We start from the raw sequence: 21486 nt of genomic DNA, 5'->3' as shown, positions 1-21486 counted from the left end.
ATTACTTTTCAGTATGCTAACAAAGTTGTGGTAAGACTGGAACTCTTGGCCATTGTTTGTGGCATTATAAACTGTCCAGTTCTTTTGCAAACAACACGATAATAAATATTAAGAGCTATAACAATGTACATTTTCTTTGACCCAATAATTCCATACCTGGGAATTTATCACAAGAAAATAATCGAAAGGAAATGCTAAATTCCTCAAATTATTTAATGTAGCAATGGCTATAATAGTGACAAGTTAGAAACAAATGAGTGAATTAGAGAGTAATGGTGAACTAAATTAGATTCATTATGAAAATATTAAACTAGCATTAAAAATAATTAGGAATGGCTTCCCTGGTGGCGCAGTGGTTAAGAATCCGCCTGCCAGTGCAGGGGACACGGGTCCCCTGGTCCGGGAAGATTCCCACATGCTGTGAAGCAACTAAGCCCGTGCGCCACAACTGCTGAGCCTGCGCTCTAGAACCCGCAAGCCACAACTACTGAGGCCCGTGCTCTGCAACAAAAGAAGCCACTGCAATGAGAAGCCTGTGCACCGCAAAGAAGAGTAGCCCCCGCTCATGGCAACTAGAGAAAGCCCACGCGCAGCAATGAAGACCCAATGCAGCCAAAAATAAATTTATTTTAAAAAAATGATTAGGAATTTATAGGTTGACATAAAAGAGTAGCATTACATGAATTGAAGCAGAATACAAAATTATTTCAATTTTATGGTTACAACTATGTAAAAATACACACTAAAAAAAACCCTGAAATACAATGGGCTGGTTTTTATGTGTCACCAAGTATCGATATATATGTGTAGAGTTCCTGAGGTTTAAGACTCTAATCTTTATTGAGTAAGTACTCTGTGCCCATCTCACAGCAACACTGTAAGATAGGGATGGATGTTATTTTCATTTGACAGATAAGGAGACAATTCTCACTGGACTTACAAAGAAATTAATTTTGTTATTATGGATGTTTTCAACTATATACAAAAATATAAAGAATATGTATATATGTATATATATATCTCATCTAGCTTCAATAATTTCAAGTTTACATTTTTAGTAAGTTGCAGAGTAGGGTTTTAACCCATATCTATCTTGCTCCCAAACCCATACTTTTAATTACAATCCTATGCTGCCTCTTCATTTTGTCATTTGATGCTTTTGAGTAACTTTATCATGCTCGTTTTTTTTGGTAAAATTGACATGGAAAGGCATTATAATGATGAGTTTTTAGGTTGGTAATAAGATGGAGAAAGCACTCCCTTTTAACCACATATATTTTGTAACAAGCATTTTTAGTTGCAGTGTTCTGCAAAGACAAACCTGCTGATATGGTTCATCCTGTTTTATAAATCTTTGACCCATTCATCAGACTCTGACCACTCTAAAGATAAAGGACTATGGTTGCATTGGTCTTTCTGACTGAAGTGGCCTTCTGCCGATTGAGAAATTGTATAATTATTAACTATGGTAATGGATATGTACTTGCAAGTTTCATCTGGTATCTTAATGAGCTTTAACCCTCTGAGTCCACCCAAAAGTTATCCAGGAATCATTGAAATATGTCAGTGTTCACAGCTTAACTCTCAGTCAGTGTATTTTTGCTATGATAAATATTTTGTTTCCCTCTGGCCTCACCACATGCCATCCCCCTGCTCACAGACTCACAAATCCTATGAATTAGAGGAGTTACTAGCTGCAGCCTTAGATATAAAGACTTCTTTAAAAAATTACTCTCTTTTGAATTAACAGGACCGTACTTTCAAGTCAGTTTTTGTGTTTTTTCTTTTGAGCGGGAAGGGGGAGTCCCACACGTACAGGGATATATATTCAGACAAACAAGTGAAGGCATACTAAAGTAATCGTTATATACAAATAACCTTGTATTTTATAGACTTTTAATTTATTTCAGACATCTCTCGTCCTGGGAGATCTTGTCTGAACTCTCAAGACTGCTTCGTGTCACCCCTGTGTGCTTCAGCAACTTCCCCTGCCTAGAAGGCAAGGAGAGCTCTGAATCTTGGGAATCTGTGGCCTCTGGGCCTCATAACCTTCAACCCTACCAAACTTGAATCCAAGGACTATGGAATCTAGTCAGATATAGGGTCATTTAGTCAGATATTCCCTTCAAGAAAGAGACTAAATAGAACATTGCTTTCTTTTTTTTAATTGAGGTATAGTTGATGTACAATATTATATGTTTTGTGTGTACGACATAGTGATTCATAATTTTTAAAGGTTATATTCCATTTATAGCCATTATAAAATATTGGCTATATTCCCTGAGTTGTATCCTTGTAGCTTATTTATTTATTTTATACATAATAGCGTGTACCTCTTTTTTTTTTAATTAATTAATTTATTTATTTATTTTTGGCTGTATTGGGTCTTCATTGCTGCGTGGGCTTTCTCTAGTTGCAGCGAGTGGGGGCTACTCTTCGTTGCAGTGCGCGGGCTTCTCATTGAGGTGGCTTCTCTTGTTGCAGAGCACGGGCTCTAGGTGCACGGGCTTCAATAGTTGTGGCACACGGGCTCAGTAGTTGTGGCTTGCGGGCTCTAGAGCGCAGGCTCAGTAGTGGTGGTGCACGGGCTTAGTTGCTCCGCGGCATGTGGGATCTTCCCGGACCAGGGCTTGAACCCGTGTCCCCTGCATTGGCAGGCGGATTCTTAACCACTGCGCCACCAGAGAAGTCCCTAGTGTGTACCTCTTAATCCCCTACCCTTATCTTGCCCTTCCCCCCTTCCCACTCCCCACTGGTAACCACTTGTTTGTTCTCTATATCTGTGAGTCTGTTTCTTTTTTGTTATATTCACTGGAATGCTTTATTTTTTAGATTCCACATATAAGTGATATCTTATAGTATTTGTCTTTCTATGTCTGACTTCATTTAGCATAATACTCTCCAAGTCCATCAATGTTGTTGCAAATAGCAAAATTTCTTTATTATGGCTAATATACCATTGTATATGTATACCACATCTTCTTTATCCATTCATCTGTTGATGGACACTTAGGTTGCTTCCACATCTTGGCTATTGTAAATAATGCTGCTATGAACATTGGGGTGCATGTATCTTTTCAAATTAGTGTTTTTGTTGTTTTTTAGATATATACCCAAGAGTGGAATTGCTGGTTCATATGGTAGTTCTATTTTTAGGTTTTTGAGAAACTTCCATAAGAACATTGCTTTTTTATCTACTGTGATTGTGTCAGATACAATGATACTAGAAATATAAGCCTGATGTTAGGGAGAGTGGTTGGTTCAGTATAGCCTGGTAAAGCATAATTGGATATTTAGTAGTTAAATGAATGCAATTAGATGGAATTCTGCAGCGTTATATGGAATGAAAAGATGAGATGGCCCAAGGAAAAAGAGAGAAAGAAAAACCAGAGAGGTAGAAGAACTAGTCAGGAAAGAGTAGTGTTCTAGAAACTAAGGAAAGAGTTTCACAGTTGGAGTGGTGAAGTACTATGGATACTTATTTGACAATTTGGGCTTCACTGTTGTCTTAATAGAGATAGGAAATAGAAGTCAGATTGCAGGACATTTAGGAGAAAATGTTAAGTGAGGACCTAGAAGCAGTGAGTGTCTTACACTCTTTCTAAACCTTTTGGAGATTACCTATTGCAGGTCTGTCCCTTGGGTAAAACAGTGGAGGCTGCTTTACTGGCTCTGGTGTTGGGGTGGAGTGCAGGGATGCCTTGGGACTGTATTGTACTCCTTTTTTATGAATATTATTTAAATTCAGTTTCAAAATTTTGTCACTAAACGTAGTCCAGAGAGCCTATGAAAAATGCAGGTAATGGGCAGTCCTACTTGGTTGAGCTGCCCCAGGCTTCTCCCTCCTAGGGACGCCCTGCATGTATTCCTGTGGTTACTCAATTTCTCTATTTTACAGTTGTCATTTTAGCTCTCCCATTAGACTATAAGCTCCTTAAAGCTCTTTGTTATTGTTGTTGAATTCCCAGTACTTAGCATGATGCCTGGCATATACTACTGAGTATTTGTTATGTGAATGATTGAATGAATAAATCAATAGTTTTCTGGTTTTTTAAGCAGAAAAGAATTCTAATTTGATGGTCTCACAGAATCAAAAAAAGTAGAGTGTTTCAGGAAAGAGGAATTGATAAACAGTCTCAAATGGCAGTAAGATAAGTGTTGAAAACTGACCTTTGGATTTGGCTATTAGAGGTCATTGATTTCCATAGTAAAAAACTTTATAGCAAAATGATTGGAGTTAAGAGCCATATTTAAGTGGGTTGAAGAATAAATAGGAAGTGAGAACAAAGAAACAACATGAAAGTTTGTTTTTTTGTTTTGTTTTTAAAGATTTGAGGCTAAAGGGAAGAAACTATTGGAGAAAAACCCAAAGATTCTAGATAAGGAAGTTTGTTAGCATAGGAATTTTATGCATTTGATTTGAATATATCTAAGTGTTTCTACCTATGTGTCAGAATAATATATTCCTCCCTCTTCCACTTGGTTTTGATATATCTTTTGAACTTGAACGTTTTTGCTGTGCTATTTGGGGCCCCCTAGTGGCCAATTTAATAATGATATATAGATAGTAAACTGTCAATTAGATCTAATGTACCAGTTACTCTTTATGCAGATTATTCTTTCTATGAGGATTAGATGGGGGTGGGACATGTGATTATAGTACTTAGTGATACTTAGCCCTTTTTGTTTTGTTATGGGTCAAGACTTGACACCTAAGCTTACTATAATTTTGTTTCCTTAGTAATAATTCACTATTATAAACTGTTTGAAAATAGCGGTATATCTTTGTTTTAGTTGCTAATAAGTTAACAGCTGACATCATTGTTCTCAGCTCTTATTCTGCAATGTTAGATTTAGGTCCATTGTTGTATGTCTATTGGAACACCATATCCAGTTTGAAGATTGTGAAAGAAAAGCCTGAATTACCAAACAAAAAAAGATCTGATTATTATAAAAATAATAAACATTCATTATTCATCACAATAAAACTTTTAAAATATAGAAATCTTTAAAAAATCATCCTTAATCTTGCTTCCCAATGTTTTTCTTTCTAGGATTTAAAAAAAATATTTATTTATTTATTTGTCTGTGCTGCATCTTAGTTGCAGCATGTGGGATCTTTTAGTTGTGGCATGCGGGATCTTTAGCTGTGGCCTGCAAACTCTTAGTTGAGGCATGTGGAATCTAGTTCCCTGACCAGGGATCGAACCCGTGCCCCCTCTGGTAGTCATTAGTCATTAGTGATGGAGATATACATCTGGTGGTCATTAGTCATTAGTGATGGAGATATACATCTGGTGGTCATTAGTCATTAGTGATGAAGATACACATCTGGTGATCATCAGTCATTAGTGATGGAGATATACATCTGGTGGTCATTAGTCATGACATCAGATATACATCTGGTGGTCATTAATCATTAGTGATGGAGATATACATCTGGTGGTCATTAGTCATTACATCAGATATACATCTGGTGGTCGTTAGTCATTAGTGATGGAGATATACATCTGGTAGTCATTAGAAGGTATTTAGATCCTGAGACTGAAAGAAAATCACCTAGGGGGTGAGTGCAGAGAGAGAGCCAAGTACTGGGCCCTTGAGTAAGAAGTTGAGGAGATGAGGAGGAGCTAGCAAAGGAGACTGAGAAGGAGCGACTGGTGAGGTAGTGTGAGGTGGGATGAGAATCAAGAGGATGTGGTATCCCTAAAGCCAGATAAAAAGAAGAAAGCGGTGATCAGTGGTGTCAAATCCTGCTGACAGTCGGAGTAAGTTGAAAATGGGAAGTTGACTGATGCTAAGGTGGAGGTTATTGGAGACCTTGAAATATGCCGTTTCAGTGGAGTGGTTTGGACCAATGCTTGACTGGAGTGGGTTTAGGAGAGAATGGGAGCAGAGGGAATATTGACAGTTCTTTCAAGGAATTTTGCTGTAGAGGAGAGCAGAAAAGTGGTGCAATAAATGGAGGAGTGTAGGAGCTGAGGAATAACAGCTTGAGGAGCAATCACAGCATGTTTGTATGTTGATGGAGATGCTCCAGTAAAGAGAGAAAAATCAAGATTTAGGAGAAAAGGGGAGAATTGTTGAAACCTGAGTAGGAAAGAGGGTATAAGATCTAATGTCTAAGTGAGGAAGAGATGGCTTTGCATAGAAGCACGAACAGTTAGTTCGTCTGTAGTAATAAGAAGTTGGGCAAAGTATATGGGTATGATAGAAGTGGGTAAATATGTTGTTGACAACTTGTAAATGATCACCAGCTGCACTTGAAGATAGGGGAGGAGATGCTGGGGATTTAAAGAGTAAAAAGGTATAAAAGAGTTATCTTGGAGAACGAATGGACAGGAAAAGATAAGATTGCTGGGTACCACCTTGAGGTTAGTGGTAATGAACTAACCAATGACTAGTTTTCATTGGTTACAGGTGTAGAGTAGGTGGTGATTGAACTAGGGTTCGAGTTTAGCCGGGCCAATACCTTGGAGATGAGAGCAGCAGAATTAGAGAAGTATGATAGGGAATGATTATAATAATGGACCATGGAATCTAAGTTGGTTAAGGAGGGAAGTGAAGAATGAGGCTGTAAAAATGAAGTATGATCATTGTGTTCAACGTAGATCCCTTGTGGTCAAAGAATTGTTGGAGTTGTGCATTTAGAGGGGGTAAGTCGAAGATAGGAGAAAGTAGTCAGAGTTGAAAGCTTAATTTGAAATTAAGGAAAAGTATGTAGTTATTGATAATGGTAGTTGTATGATTATGAGAATGGATAACTGAGGTAGGATGGAGAATAAAATAAGTGGAGGAGAAGAGGGCAAGGAACCAAGAGGCCAGGGTATTGGAAGGAACACCCACATTGATACTGAAATCACAAGAATTATAATTGGATAGGTTATTAGATTTGAAAGAGGTGACCATAAACGAATCTTCAAGGAATGATAAGAGTGACTGTGGATAATAGCTGTCGTTTCCTGTATACTGCCATATTTCCCATACTTCCAGATGGACTTTTCATGATTTGAAACTTTCTTACCTTTTTACAAAGGACCCTGTACTCTGATCAAAAGTCCTCAATCATACCATGGTCTTTCATAACTCTGCCTTTTACAGCTGCTCGTTCTTTTGTTTAGATGCTTATAGCCATAGCGCTTACCTTCCATAGGAGCATTGTTCCGCAGGAGACTACTGTTTCCTATTTATAGCTTATAGTATTTATTACATTATTTTTAAACTATGAGTTTACATTCACTATTTTTCTCTCCTTTTTGTTTTTTTAAAACCAGGCTGACAGTTGTCTTAGGCCAGGGACTCTGTCTTTTTGTCTCTGTAGCACTATAAAAAATTTGTCAGCAAACTCTAGGAATAGATCTATTTAATAAATACTCTTTGGGGATTTCCCTGGCGGTCCAGTGGTTAGGACGCTGCACTTTCACTGCCAAGGGCGCGGTTGTATCCCTGGTTGGGGAACTAAGATCCCGCAAGCCACGCAGCGCGGCCAAAAAAAACAAAATAAAAACACAAACTTTTTGGAAGTCAGTTATTATCAAGTAAATATTGGTATGTTTATTTTTATCTCACTAAATATGATGCTTACTTAGATTTACTTATATCAAGTGCCACAGTTAATGAAAAACTGTTTAAATTATAATGAGTTTTTTTATCTGTGTATTACAAAGTGACTTTTCTTAATCTGGTGTATTTTAGAGAAGATTAAAAATACAGAAGCAACTATTGATTATGCTGACAGATTAAAGATAGATAATACAGTCACTTGGACATCTTGAAAAGAGCCTTGGTTTTTTATTTTCTCTCTGGTTCAACCCTTTTGTTTTGATCTTGGGAATTGAAACTTGTGTGTATGTGTGTGTGTGTGTTTACTTTTTTTTTTAGTACTTATTTATTTACTCATTTTGGCTGTGGGGGCGTCTTAGCTGCGGCGCTCAGGGTCTTCGTTTTGGTGCACGGGATCCTTTATTGCGGCATGCCGACTCAGTTGCGGCATGCGTGTGGAGTCTGGTTCCCCGATCAGGGATCGAACCCGGGCCCCCTGCATTGGGAGCATGGAGTCTAACCCACTGGACCACCAGGGAGGTCCCTAATCTTGGGAATTGAGTTCACAGTTCAAGGAAGGAGGCCCTAAACTTACATAATCAATGGAGTAAAGGAAACAGGAGATTTCAAGGTGACTATAGTGCAGTTAAACAAATGCTGTTTCCTGCCTTCTTTACTAAGTTATTGTTTAAATGGTGCAAGTTTTTCAACACAAAAAAGTGACCATGCTAAGGATTTACTCGTTTGATGTTAGTATACTTAGCTTTATTTTCCTTAAAGAGAGTCTTTATGTGAGGAATTTTTGTGGATGTTTTGGTTTCTCCTTACGATTTCTTACATATTTATTACTTTTATAATTAAATGGAGTAACAATGTAAATCATCTATTAATTATGTTTTTGATTCATAGTTTATATTTGCTTTGGGGATATAAGTTAATATCAACTTATAAAAACTTAATGACAAAGGCTTATTTTAGATTTTTCATTTTTTCAGAAACCATGAGTGGAGGATCTCAAGTCCACATTTTTTGGGGTGCTCCAGTCAGTCCACTGGAAATGACAGTATCACAGGAACCAACTTCTTTAGTGTCCACTGCGGACCCCTGGAAAGAAATTCAGCTTTTGTACAATCACCATTCCTTACATCTGAAGGATGAAAAATGCAGGCACAAAAGTCTTGAGGATTATCAGGACCTGGAACCTCTGGACCCTCCAGATCTTCCTCATGGTCATTTTCCAGCAAACTCTGTGAACAGATCTGTTCATGTGAAAGATGACTTCACACATTGCATTTCTGAAACACAAACTATAAAATCCCAGAAGAGTCACCCCTTGGGGTTGAGTGATAGAACCAACTCCAGTGATCAAATATGTGGATTTAAGGCCGGATTTCAACATTTAACTGAAGAAGAAAAGTATCAAAAGCTTTTCAGTGAACATAAGAAAATCACAGATGAACAGCATAAAGATCAATCAAATATACATGGTCAGAATGTTCCAAAAAATTCCTTTCAGTTAGATCATAAGTGTGCAGCTATATTGGATGTGGTCTGTGGTGCTGAACAGACTAATACGGGGCCAGGAGCTATGGAAACAAACTGTGCACCAACAGAGCATCAAGAAATACAAAACCAGTGCCTGGAATTCTTTTCCTCTAGCACAGTAGACAAACCAAGGCCTGAAGGAACAGTTAGGAAGGTCTCAGGCCTTAAAATATCCACTGATACTGAATTTCTCAGTGTAATGACCTCCAGCCAGGTTGCTTTTTTAGCTCAAAGGAAGTATAAAGGGCAGAATTCTGTAAATAAAGGAACCATTAAAATGGAGATTGAACCAGAGACAAGCCATGGGGAAATAAGAATAACTGAAGATAATTTGATTCAGCCCAATGATGATTCTACAGAAGGACATGAAGGTGGACAGAACCAAGCCTGTTCCCTTGAACTTTTTAGTCCTGTTTGTCCTGAAACAAAAAATAGCCACATTCTCTTGAACACCGATAAAGGTCTTGAAGAAAATATAGGATCTCAAGAACTTTTCAGTTTTGATGATAAATTGCCACCAAATGAGATACGCATTGAGTCATGTAGCTCAGGAATACTGTGTTCCCAACTAAATACCTTCCACAAAAGTTCTATTAAAAGAAGTTGGACCTCTGAAGATAAATCAGGCCATCCTCAAGCTCTATCTGAAGTCCCCCACGTCGCTAAGAAAATCAAGTTGATTTCTAATGAGAGAGATCATACTGTAACAATGCACCAGAGGAATGTGTCTGGATTTAAGGGCATTAAAAAAACATCGTTAATAAAAAACTGTGATTCTGAAAGTCAGAAGTATAATTGTTTAGTCATGGTGTTATCTCCATGTCACGTGAAAGAAATAAACATAAAATCTGGACCAAATTCTGGCTCCAAAGTGCCTTTAGCAACAATTGTGGTAATTGACCAATCAGAAATTAAGAAGAAGGTTTTTCTGTGGAGGACTGCAGCGTTTTGGGCACTTACAGTGTTTCTTGGAGATATAATTTTACTCACGGGTAAGGTCATCATGGTATACTGGGAGTTTATTTTACAAAGCTGTGGGCTTTTTCCCCCTCCCACTTTAAGCCTTTGAGGATTCTCTCTTTACCATTTGCCTCTCAGGGTTCCAGCAATGATCGAGTTCCTTATGGCATCCGTGTTGGTCTCCTCACCCCTTCCCGGGGTCCTGTGTGTTGCCATTTCTGGGCATTTGTCTGTCCTTCTTAGCTCTGTCCCTCCTTCCCACTCATCTTCTCCTTAAGAAGCCTTCTCTGCTTGCTCCTCCTTTCATTCACTGTGCTAGCATTCATGTCGTGTATCATCAGGCTCTTTCTTTGTTTTTTATAGTTTTATTTATGTATATCTTTTTTTTTTTTTACCATTTTCCTTAGGTGTATTAACCATCTTATGATAAAAGGACAATATATCTACTACTTAATCCCTAATAAAGCTGTGCACACTACATTCTTATTGAGGGAACATAGAATTTCTATTGCATTTTAAAATTATTAAAATTACTGTAGGGCCTTGAACAACATGGGTTTGAACTGCATGGGTCCACTTATATGTGCATATTTTTCAATAGTAAACACTACAGTACTCCACTGTTAGTGGTTGGTTGAATCCGTGGATGTGGAGGAACAAGGGATATGGAGGGCTAACTGTAAAGTTATAGATGCATTAACCCCACGTTATTCAAGGGTCGCTATTAATCACATTTGGAAATATGGAAAAGAGAAACTCCTGGTATTATACCAACCTCATATAACCGCCAGTGGAGTTTTTTTTTTTTTTTGCCAGTGGAGTTTTGGAGTGTTACCTTCCTCTTATCTTCCCCGTGCTTCTCAATCTGTGTCTGCATACATGAGTAATAGCTGATATTTATTGGGAACTTACTTAGTGTCAGTCCCTGTTTCAAACTTTACGTGTCTTTCAACTCATTACAACAACTACATGAGGAGAGCACTGATTATCATCCTCATTTTTCAGCTGGAGGAAATTGGGACCTAGGGAAGTGAAGTAACTTGCCCACTGTCACCCAGCTAGGAGGTGGCAAAGCAGGGTTTCACCCAGACTCCAGAATCCCTACTCTTATTATACAATTGTAATCATGAAAAAGTTTGTATCCTGCTTTTTCACGTGAAAAAAGAAATCTTAACATTTTGTTACATGTCCTTTATTGATTTAAAAATCAACACACCAGTGTATTAGGGCAGAGATATCAGTCATTTTAAGAGTGAATCCCAGGACTTCCCTGGTGGTGCAGTGGTTAAGAATCTGCCTGCCAATGCAGGGGACGCGGGTTTGAGCCCTGGTCTGGGAGGATCCCACATGCCATGGAGCAAATAAGCCCTTGCACCACAACTACTGAGCCTGTGCTCTAGAGCCTGTGAGCCACAACTACTGAAGCCTGCGTGCCTAGAGCCCCTGCTCCGCAACAAGAGAAACCACTGCAATGAGAAGCCCACGTACCACAGCGAAGAGTAGTCCCCGCTCGCCGCAACTAGAGAAAGCCCGTGCGCGGCAACGAAGACCCAACACAGCCAAAAATAAATAAATAAATAAATAAATAAATAAATAAATAAAAATAAATGGACTTTCCAATCTTAATTAAAAAAAAAAAAAAAGAACGAATCCCAGGACTTCCCTGGTGGCGCAGTGGTTAAGAATCTGCCTGCCAATGCAGGGGACATGGGTTCGAGCCCTGGTCCAGGAAGATCCCACATGCTGCGGAGCAACTAAGCCTGTGTGCCACAACTGCTGAAGCCCACGTGCCTAGGGCCCGTGCTCCGCAACAAAGAGAAGCTACCACAGTGAGAAGCCCACGCAATGCAACGAAGAGTAGCCCCCGCTTGTCAAAACTAGAGAAAGGCCCGTGGGCAGCAATGACGACCCAACGCAGCCAAAAATAAGTGAATAAATAAATAAATTTATATTAAAAAAAAAAGCATGAATCCCAGACCAGGATGAAGTTGATTGAGCTTAATAGCACATCTAAAGAAAGAATGTGATAGAGAAGAGGTGTGGGTCAGCCTTAGAAGCTTATAAAGAGAAATCAAGGCAATCACTGGTAATTCCTACCGGATGGTTTGCTGGGAGAGTGAGAACCTTAGCTAATATACGCTGGTATTTGTGTAAGATTGTCAGGTGCAGTCCCTACTGAAGAGATGAACATGTGATTGTAACAGCTTGGCGTAGTCTTGTCTCACTGGCAGTATCCTCTTATTCGTTGGCAGCTCAGGTCATCTAACTCAGCTCTGTTCTGATTCAGTGCTCGCTGAGCAGCCCTTTCCTTATGACTTGGCTTCCAAGGTGTAAAACTGCCTACAAGGTGAGAACAGGCTGCAAGTGTTGTTCTTTGGCAATTAATGCCTTGTTGTATATTTAAACAAAAAGATGGTGTTCTGTTTTGGGTTTTTTTGTCTCATTAACTGAGCTTATGCTGCAGAGCTGAAATCTATTTTTGGAGTGCTGAAAAAAATGAGGTTCCCCAGACCATAAAGAGAGGGTTAGACCGTGGACCATGGTTACTTTACCAAGGCATTACTGTCACTGTGTATGCCTCCCAGGAGGCCTTTTCCTAGCAGATGGAAACTCAACCCTGCTATCTCTCTATCTTTTCCTAGTGTCCATACAATTGTTAACAACTAGGTAACATTCTGTGAAGTGATTTAGCACAATTTACTTAACCATTTTCCTATTATAGTATATTTAGATTATTTCTATGAACACCTTTTTTTTTAACAGGGTTTTTTGTTCTGTTTTGCTTTATTTCCTTAGGAAAAAATAGTATCTAGTTCACAATTTCTGAATAAGAATGCCTTATGTTATGCTTATTAGCAGAAGGGGTAAATGCATACTGAATATTTTTTACTCTTCTAGGCACTACTGCTTTGGAATGAACCACTGCTTGGCTTCCTGGCCCTAAATTAGTCACTTTTTTTTTTTTTGGCTGTGTTGGGTCTTTGTTGCTGTGCATGGGCTTTCCCTAGTTGTGGCGAGTGGGAGCTACTTTTCATTGCAGTGCTCAGGCTTCTCATTGCAGTGGCTTCTCTTGTTGCGGAGCATGGGCTCTATGCGCGTGGGCTTCAGTAGTTGCAGCACACGGGCTCAGTAGTTGTGGCTTGTGGGCTCTAGAGCGCAGACTCAGTAGTTGTGGCACGTGGGCTTAGTTGTTCCGAGGCATATGGGATCTTCCCAGCCCAGGGATTGAACCCGCGTCCCCTGCATTGGCAGGCAGATTCTTAACCACTGTGCCACCAGGGAAGTCCCTATTCACTTTTAATTTATCAGAAATATACATTGTACCATTTGCCTTAAGTGAACAAAAGCCATTAAACTTCTGTGGAGCAGAGCGTCCATATTGATATTGTTTGAATATACAGAAGCAATTTTTGTTATTTTACCTACATACAGACATACCTAGGTTCAGAGTTCAGATTTGCTATTTTATCATTTTGTTTCTTTAGGCAGATGATTTACCCTATTTGAACTTCAGTTGGCTGGCATGTGAGAGGCATGCACAGTATTTTGCTATGATAGGTACGTTAACCACAATGTGAAGGAATTTTTGGCATGATCAGAACTTTTTTTTTTCCCCTTTCTAGATGTTACTATTCATGAGGATCATTGGGTTGGTGAGACAGTACTGCAATCAACATTTACCAGTCACTTATTAAATCTTGGGAGTTATTCATCTGTCCATCCTGAAGAATGTAAGACACATTTTAAATATAATAATTTCTTAGTATTTGAAGTGTATTAGAAAAAAGTAGGGTTAAAATGGTAATGTTACAAAATGTCTTCTAAACAAGTTAGCTGAAAGGTATTGGTTTATTTTCTTAGTAAGAATGAAAATAGAATTTACAAAAATGAACTTGTACAGTATAATCATATTTAAGAAATATTGGGGGCTTCCCTGGTGGCACAGTGGTTAAGAATCTGCCTGCCAATGCAGGGGACATGGGTTCAAGCCCTGGTCCGGGAAGATCCCACATGCCGCGGAGCAACTAAGCCCGTGTGCCACCACTACTGAGCTTGCACTCTAGAGCCCACGAGCCACAACTACTGAGCCCACGTGCCACAACTACTGAAGCCCACGCACCTAGAGGCTGTACTCTGCAACAAGAGAAGCCACCTTAACGAGAAGCCCACATACTGCAACGAAGAGTAGCCCCCGCTCGCCGCAACTAGAGAAAGCCCGCACGCAGCAATGAAGACCCAACGCAGCCAAAAATTTAAAAAATAAATAAATAAATAAATAAATAAATAAATAAATAAAATAAATTTCATTTAAAAAAAAGAAAAAAAAATATTGGGGTTCATGTTTCATTTTCTTATTTTTCTTAGAGTCAATATAGTCATGGTTCTTAACCTTTTAGCAAGTCATAGACCTTTTTGAGAAGCTATGGGCCATGTCTTCAGAAAAACAGACTTAAGTAGATAGATATAAAACCTTGCATATCATTCCAAGTGGTTCCAGGGATCTCCGAAGTTCTTCCGTGGAGTTTCTGAGCCTCTGGAATTCTTGAGATAATGAAAAGAGGGAGTTGTATGGCAAATACATGTTCAGTTTTAAAAGAAACTGCCAAACTATTTTCCAGAGTGGCTCCTACCAGCAGTGTGTCTTGTAGATTCTCTGCATCCTTGTCAGCATTTGGTATTGTCCTGTTTTGAAATAGTAGCCATTCTAATCGGTGTGTAGTGATATCTCATTGTGGTATTAATTTGCATTTCTCTAATGGCACAAGACAGATCTAATAGACAGACTATATCTAAGGACATAAAAGATCTAAATAACATAGTGAACAGTGTTGATCCTATGAATAGGGTAGATCTTATGTATATAAATTGAAGTCTACATTCTAATGATAGAAATATGCATTTTTGTCATGTGCCCACAACACAGTCAGGAAAATTGATCCTATTAGGTCATAAAGGAAATGTCAGTAACTTCTATAAAGTGGAATTATTACAAACACGCTGATCAAATGGTATAAAACTAGAATTTATTAACAACAACAACAACAGCAGGTCCTATATCTGGAAATTTTAAACCTATTAAAAAAATCCTGGGTGAAAAAGGAAATACAAACTGATATTATACAATTTAAAAAAAAATAATGACAATGAAAACACTGCATGTCAGAATCTCTGGGATGCATTTAAGGGAGTTATCAAAGAAAAATTTATTAGCTAAACTCTTTTTATCAATAAAAATGAAAGAATAAAAATAAATGAATTAAATTCCAAACTCAGAAAACTAGCAAAAGAACAACAAAGTAAAGCAGAGAAACAGGAATGAAATAATAAAGGTAAAAGCAGAAATTAATAAGAATAAGAATTAAAAAATGATAATTTTAATAATAAATCAAAATCTTGTTTCAAAAAAAGATAGATGAACCAACTAGTTAATCTGATCAAGAAAAAAGGGAGACATGCACCCCAATGTTCATTGCAGCACTATTTACAATAACTAAGACATGGAAGCAATCTAAATGTCCACTGACAGAGGAATGGATAAAGAAGATGTGGTATGTATATACAGTGGAATATTACTCAGCCATAAAAAAGAATGAAATAATGCCATTTGCAGCAGCATGGATGGACCTAGAAATTATCATATTAAGTGAAGTAAGTCAGACAGAGCACTCACATGTGGAATCTAATTTTTTAAAAAATGATACAAGTGAACTAATTTACAAAATAGAAACAAACTTACAGATATGGAAAACAAACTTATGGTTACCAAAGGGGAAATGTGGGGAGGAGGGATAAATCAGGAGCTTGGGATTAACAGACACACATAACTATATATAAGGTAGATAGCCAACAAGGACCTGCTGTATAACAGGGAGCTCTACTCGATGTTCTGTGATAACTTATATGAGAAAAGGGTCTGAAAAAGAATGAATATATGTATATGTAAATGGAATCACTTCATTGTACACCTGAAACTAACACAACATTGTAAATCAACTATAATACAATAAAGTTAAAAAGAAACAAAAGAAAAAGAAAAAATAAAAGAAAAAAGGGAGAAAGCACAAAGATACAGAGTAAATGACAAGGAGGAAATAATCATTGAAACAGAAGTTAAAAACCAATAAAAGGGAACTTCCTTAGTGGCACAGTGGTTAAGAATCTGCCTGTTAATGCAGGGGCACAGGTTCGATCCCTAGTCCGGGAAGATCCCACATGCCACGGAGCTACTGAGCCTGTGCGCCACAACTACTGAAGCCCGCGCACTCTAGGGCCTGCGTGCTGCAACTACTGAGCCCACGCGCCTAGAGCCCACGCTCTGCAATAAGAGAAGCCACAAAAATGATAAGCCCACGCACTGCAACGAGGAGCCTGCGCTCACTGCAGCTAGAGAAAGCCCGCACGCAACAATGAAGACCCAAGACAGCCAAAAAAAAAAAATAATAATAATAATATGTTAAAAAAATAAAAGGCTATTTTACAGAACTTAATGCAAATAAATTTGAAAAAGCTAGATATATAATTTTCTAGGGAAATACAGATTGCCAAAATTGATCCCGTTAGAGATAGAAAGCTTAAACTGACCAGTTTCTATAGAAGAAATACAGGGAATTCCCTGGCCGTCCAGTGGTTAGGACTCTGTGCTTCCACTACTGGAGGCCCCGGTTGGACCCCTGGTCCAGGAACTAAGATCCCACAAGCCGTGAGGTGCAGCCAAAAATAAAAATAAAAAGAATTAAGGAACTACCATACAAAAAAGTGCGAGGCCCAGATAGTTTCATAGGAAATTATACCAAACCTTCAAAGATCAGATAATTCCAATGGCGTTAAAATTATTTCAGAGTATTTTTTTAAATTAATTAATTTATCTTTGGCTGTGTTGGGTCTTTGTTGCTGTGTGTGGGCCTTTCTGTAGTTGGGGCGAGCAGGGGCTACTGTTTGTTGCGCTGCGTGGACTTCTCATTGCAGTGGCTTCTCTTGTTGTGGAGCACAGGCTCTAGGCATGTGGGCTTCAGTAGTTGTGGCATGTGGACTAAGTAGTTGTAGCTCACGGGCTCTAGAGCGCAGGCTCAGTAGTTGTGGTGCATGGGCTTAGTTGCTCCGTGGCATGTGGGATCTTCTGGACCAGGGCTCCAACCTGTGTCCCCTGCATTGGCAGGCAGATTCTTAACCACTGTGCCACCAGGGAAGTCCCTATTCCAGAGTATTGAAGAAGGAAAATTCCTAATTCCTTTTATAAAGCAAATATAACACTGACACCTAAACCAAATAAAGACATTACAAATAAAAATACAAACCAGTATTATACATGATTATTGGTACAAAAGTTTAAACAGAATTTTAGTAAACAAAATCTAACACCACATTAGGAAAATAATGACCAAGTGAGATTTATTCCAGAAATGGAAGATTTGTTCAGTATTAGAATATGCATGAGTATCATATTTCATATTAATAAATCTAAGGAAAAAATTATATGACTATCTCCATAGTTAAAGCACTCCAGGAAGTAAAAATTGAGGGATACTTTCTCTTTCTATCAATAAGTACAGTTTCATTACAGTGCTACAGTTACAATACAGTTGATACTGTATCAAAAATATAGATATGCTTAGCCCTAATGCCTAATCTTATTTAATGGAGAAACACTAGAGGCATTTCCACTAAAATCAGTAATAAGATAAGAATGTTCACTATCTCTGCTATTCTTCACCATTATATATAGACTTATTAACCAATGCAATTAGACAAGAAGAGACATTTGAATGGGTGAAGAAGAATAAAAACTACCTCTATGTAAAAATGCTTTGATAACATATCTGGAAAACTCCAGGGACTCAAAGATAAAATCAGTTCAAACAATAAAAGAATTCAGTGGTGTAACAATACAAAAATTACTATTTAAAAAAATCAATAACATTTGTATACACAAACACCAAACAAAGGGCATAATGGTAGGAAAATACTTATTTACAATAGTAATAAAGAAGATACTTCAGAATAAATTAAACAAGACATGTGCAACACCTATATGAAGAAAAATTTTAAATACACTAGAAAAAAATGAAGACATGAACAAATGGAAAGACAACGTTCCCTATTCTTGGATGGGATGACTCAACATTATAATGATACCAATTCTCCTTAAGATAATTTATAAATTCAATGCCGTCTCAATAAAAATACCAACATGCTATGTTATGGCATATACAACTTGATACTAATATTCATATGGAAAAACAAACATGCAAGAATAGCTAGGAAAACAGAAAAACTAGGAAAGCTAGGAAAAAAAAACTATGAGAGACTAGGCTTATCAGGCATTGAAACATACTCTAAAGCCCCCATAATTAAAGCAGTGTGATACTGGTGCATGAATAGGCAACTAGATAGTGGAACAGAATAGGGAGACCAGAATTAGACCACATATGTATAATTTAGTATATGACAAAGATGGTAACTGAAACCACTGAGGTAACGGTTAGCTTTTTAATAAATGGTGCTGAGGTAACTGGGTAGCCATTTAGAAAAAGATAAGATTATATCCATTTTGGAACCAGATAGGGTAAGGGAGTCCCCAGAGAAAGAGAACCAGGCATGGCTTTCTTGACACAAGAGAAGCCATTTTTGTCCTAAGCCATTTTGTGGTCTAAGCATGGCCATAATGCTTGTCCTTGAACAGGTCTCAGTAATTAATGATCTTAAGGGAACAAAGGAATGCAGAAACCAATGACTGTTATCAGGGAAGAGAAGTAACAATAACAAAGATAAAATATCAGTTGTAAAGATTCCCAGTTCTGTTTCAAAGGTAAAGATTAGCCTGAATTGCTGAACCACCAGATCAACTGGAACCTAAGGGATGATGATTTTGACCTTTTCCAGCTTGGACTCTGCCAACTGCCCAAGTCCCTTCATGAATACGCATACACCAGCCCAAACCCCTTCATGAATATTCAGGTACCCTTAGCTTAAAACTTATGCAATTTTGCTGTTCGGGGAGACACTGCTTTGGGAATGATCACCAGTGTTCTCCTTACTTGCTGCAAGTTATAAATCCTGCCTTCTCCCCATCTTTGACTTGGTATTGTCTTTTTTTTTTTTTTTTTTTAAACTTTGGGGGTTTTTTTCTTATTTATTTATTTATTTATTTATTTATTTATTTATTTATTTTTATTTATTTTATGGCTGTGTTGGGTCTTCATTTTTTCTGTGCGAGGGCTTTCTCTAGTTGCGGCAAGTGGGGGCCACTCTTCATCACCGTGCGCGGGCCTCTCATTATCGCGGCCTCTCTTGTTGCGGAGCACAGGCTCCAGACGCGCAGGCTCAGTAATTGTGGCTCACGGGCCCAGTTGCTCCGGGACATGTGGGATCTTCCCAGACCAGGGCTCGAACCCGTGTCCCCTGCATTGGCAGGCAGATTCTCAACCACTGCGCCACCAGGGAAGCCCGGTAGTGTCTTTTGACTTGACACCCACGAAAAGGTGAACTGAGTTTTCAGGTGACAAATTCTCACAGCAAATAGAAGAATAAACTCCAAATGGATTAAGAATCTAAATGTAAACAGATGGAGAGATATACCATGTCCTTGGATTGGAAGAATCAACATTGTGAAAATGACTATACTACCCAAAGCAATCTACAGATTCAGTGCAATCCCTATCAAACTACCAATGGTATTTTTCACAGAACTAGAACAGAAAATTTCACAATTTATATGGAAACACAAAAGTCCCTGAATAGCCAAAGCAATCTTGAGAAAGAAAAATGGAGCTGGAGGAATCAGGCTCCCTGACTTCAGACTATACTACAAAGCTACAGTAATCAAGATAGCATGGTACTGGTATAAAAACAGAAATGTAGATCAATGGAACAGGATAGAAAGCCCAGAGAAAAACTCACACACATATGGTCACCTTATCTTTGATAAAGGAGGCAAGAATATACAACGGAGAAAAGACAGCCTCTTCAATAAGTGGTGCTGGGAAAACTGGACAGCTACATGTAAAAGAATGAAATAAGAACATTGCCTAACACCATACACAAAAATAAACTCAAAATGGATTAAAGACCTAAATGTAAGGCCAGACACTATCAAAATCTTAGAGGAAAACATAGGCAGAACACTCTATGACATAAATCACAGCAAGATCCTTTTTGACCCACCTCCTAGAGAAATGGAAATAAAAACAAAAATAAACAAATGGGACCTAATGAAACTTAAAAGCTTTTGCACAGCAAAGGAAACCATAAACAAGACGAAAAGACAACCCTCAGAATGGGAGAAAATATTTGCCAACGAAGCAACTGACAAAGGATTAATCTCCAAATATACAAGCAGCTCATGTAGCTCAATATCAAAAAAACAAACAACCTAATCCAAAAATGGGCAGAAGACCTAAACAGACGTTTCTCCAAAGAAGATATACAGATTGCCAACAAACACATGAAAGGATGCTCAACATCACTAATCATCATTAGAGAAATGCAAATCAAAACTACAATGAGGTATCACCTCATACTAGTCAGAATGGCTATCATCAAAAAATCTACAAACCATAAATGCTGGAGTGAGTGTGGAGAAAGGGGAATCCTCTTGCACTGTTGGTGGGAATGTAAATTGATACAGCCCCTATAGAGAGCAGTATGGAGGTTCCTTAAAAAACTAAAAATGAACTACCTTATGACCCAGCCATCCCACTACTGGGCACATACCCTGAGAAAAACGGTAATTCAAAAAGAGTCATGTACCACAATGTTCATTGCAGCTCTATTTACAATAGCCAGGACATGGAAGCTACCTAGTATCCATCGACAGATGAATGGATAAAGAAGATGTGGCACACATATACAATGGAATATTACTCAGCCATAAAAAGAAACGAAATTGAGTTGTTTGTAATGAGGTGGATGGACCTAGAGTCTGTCATACAGAGTGAAGTAAGTCAGAAAAGGAAAAACAAATACTGTATGCTAACATATATATGGAATCTAAAACAGATGGTTCTGACGAACCTAAGGGCAGGACAGGAATAAAGATGCAGACATAGAGGATGGACTTGAGGACACAGGGAGGGGAAGGGTAAGCTGGAATGAAGTGAGAGAGCAGCATTGACATATATACACTACCAAATGTAAAATAGATAGCTAGTGGGAAGCAGCCGCATAGCAGAGGGAGATCACCTCCGTGCTTTGTATCCCACCTAGAGGGGTGGGATAAGTAGGGTGGGAGGGAGATGCAAGAGGGAGGAGATATGGGTATGTATGTATACATGTAGCTGATTCACTTTGTTATAAAGCAGAAACTAACACAACATTGTAAAGCAATTATACTCCAATGAAGATGTTAAAAAAAAAGATAAATTACAAAAAAAAAAAGAATCTAAATGTAAAAAATAAAACCATATAACTACTAGAAGGAAACATAGATGAATTCCCCTCTAA

The 21486-nt window shown here is 38.2% G+C and overlaps 2 protein-coding genes across 26 annotated transcripts in view; both read left to right on the top strand.

Moving 5' to 3' along the window:
- The window catches only part of SHLD2 (shieldin complex subunit 2), a 102509-nt gene that overhangs the window by 37370 nt on the left and 43653 nt on the right, over positions 1 to 21486 (top strand). For 19 of the 25 annotated variants that reach the window (XR_014253250.1, XM_082424210.1, XM_082424207.1 and 16 more), the window contains 2 exons: positions 8538 to 10079; positions 13671 to 13778. Coding sequence is in view for 18 of the 25 variants with exons in the window: in XM_082424210.1 (XP_082280336.1) it covers positions 8538 to 10079; positions 13671 to 13778 (1650 nt within the window). In the remaining 7 variants the exon portion in view is untranslated. The other 6 variants (XM_082424215.1, XM_082424214.1, XM_082424219.1 and 3 more) reach the window with 3 other exon arrangements.
- The window catches only part of GPRIN2 (G protein regulated inducer of neurite outgrowth 2), a 100237-nt gene continuing 92537 nt past the window's right edge, over positions 13787 to 21486 (top strand). Inside the window, exon 1 of the mRNA XM_082424244.1 lies at positions 13787 to 19494. The gene's annotated coding sequence lies outside the window, so the exon portion shown is untranslated. The remainder of the gene's footprint in view (positions 19495 to 21486) is intronic.

This window comes from Balaenoptera physalus (assembly GCF_965194825.1).
Source record: "Balaenoptera physalus genome assembly, chromosome: 14".
Classification (NCBI taxonomy): domain Eukaryota; kingdom Metazoa; phylum Chordata; class Mammalia; order Artiodactyla; family Balaenopteridae; genus Balaenoptera; species Balaenoptera physalus.
This window is presented reverse-complemented; position numbering and strand designations above follow the sequence as displayed.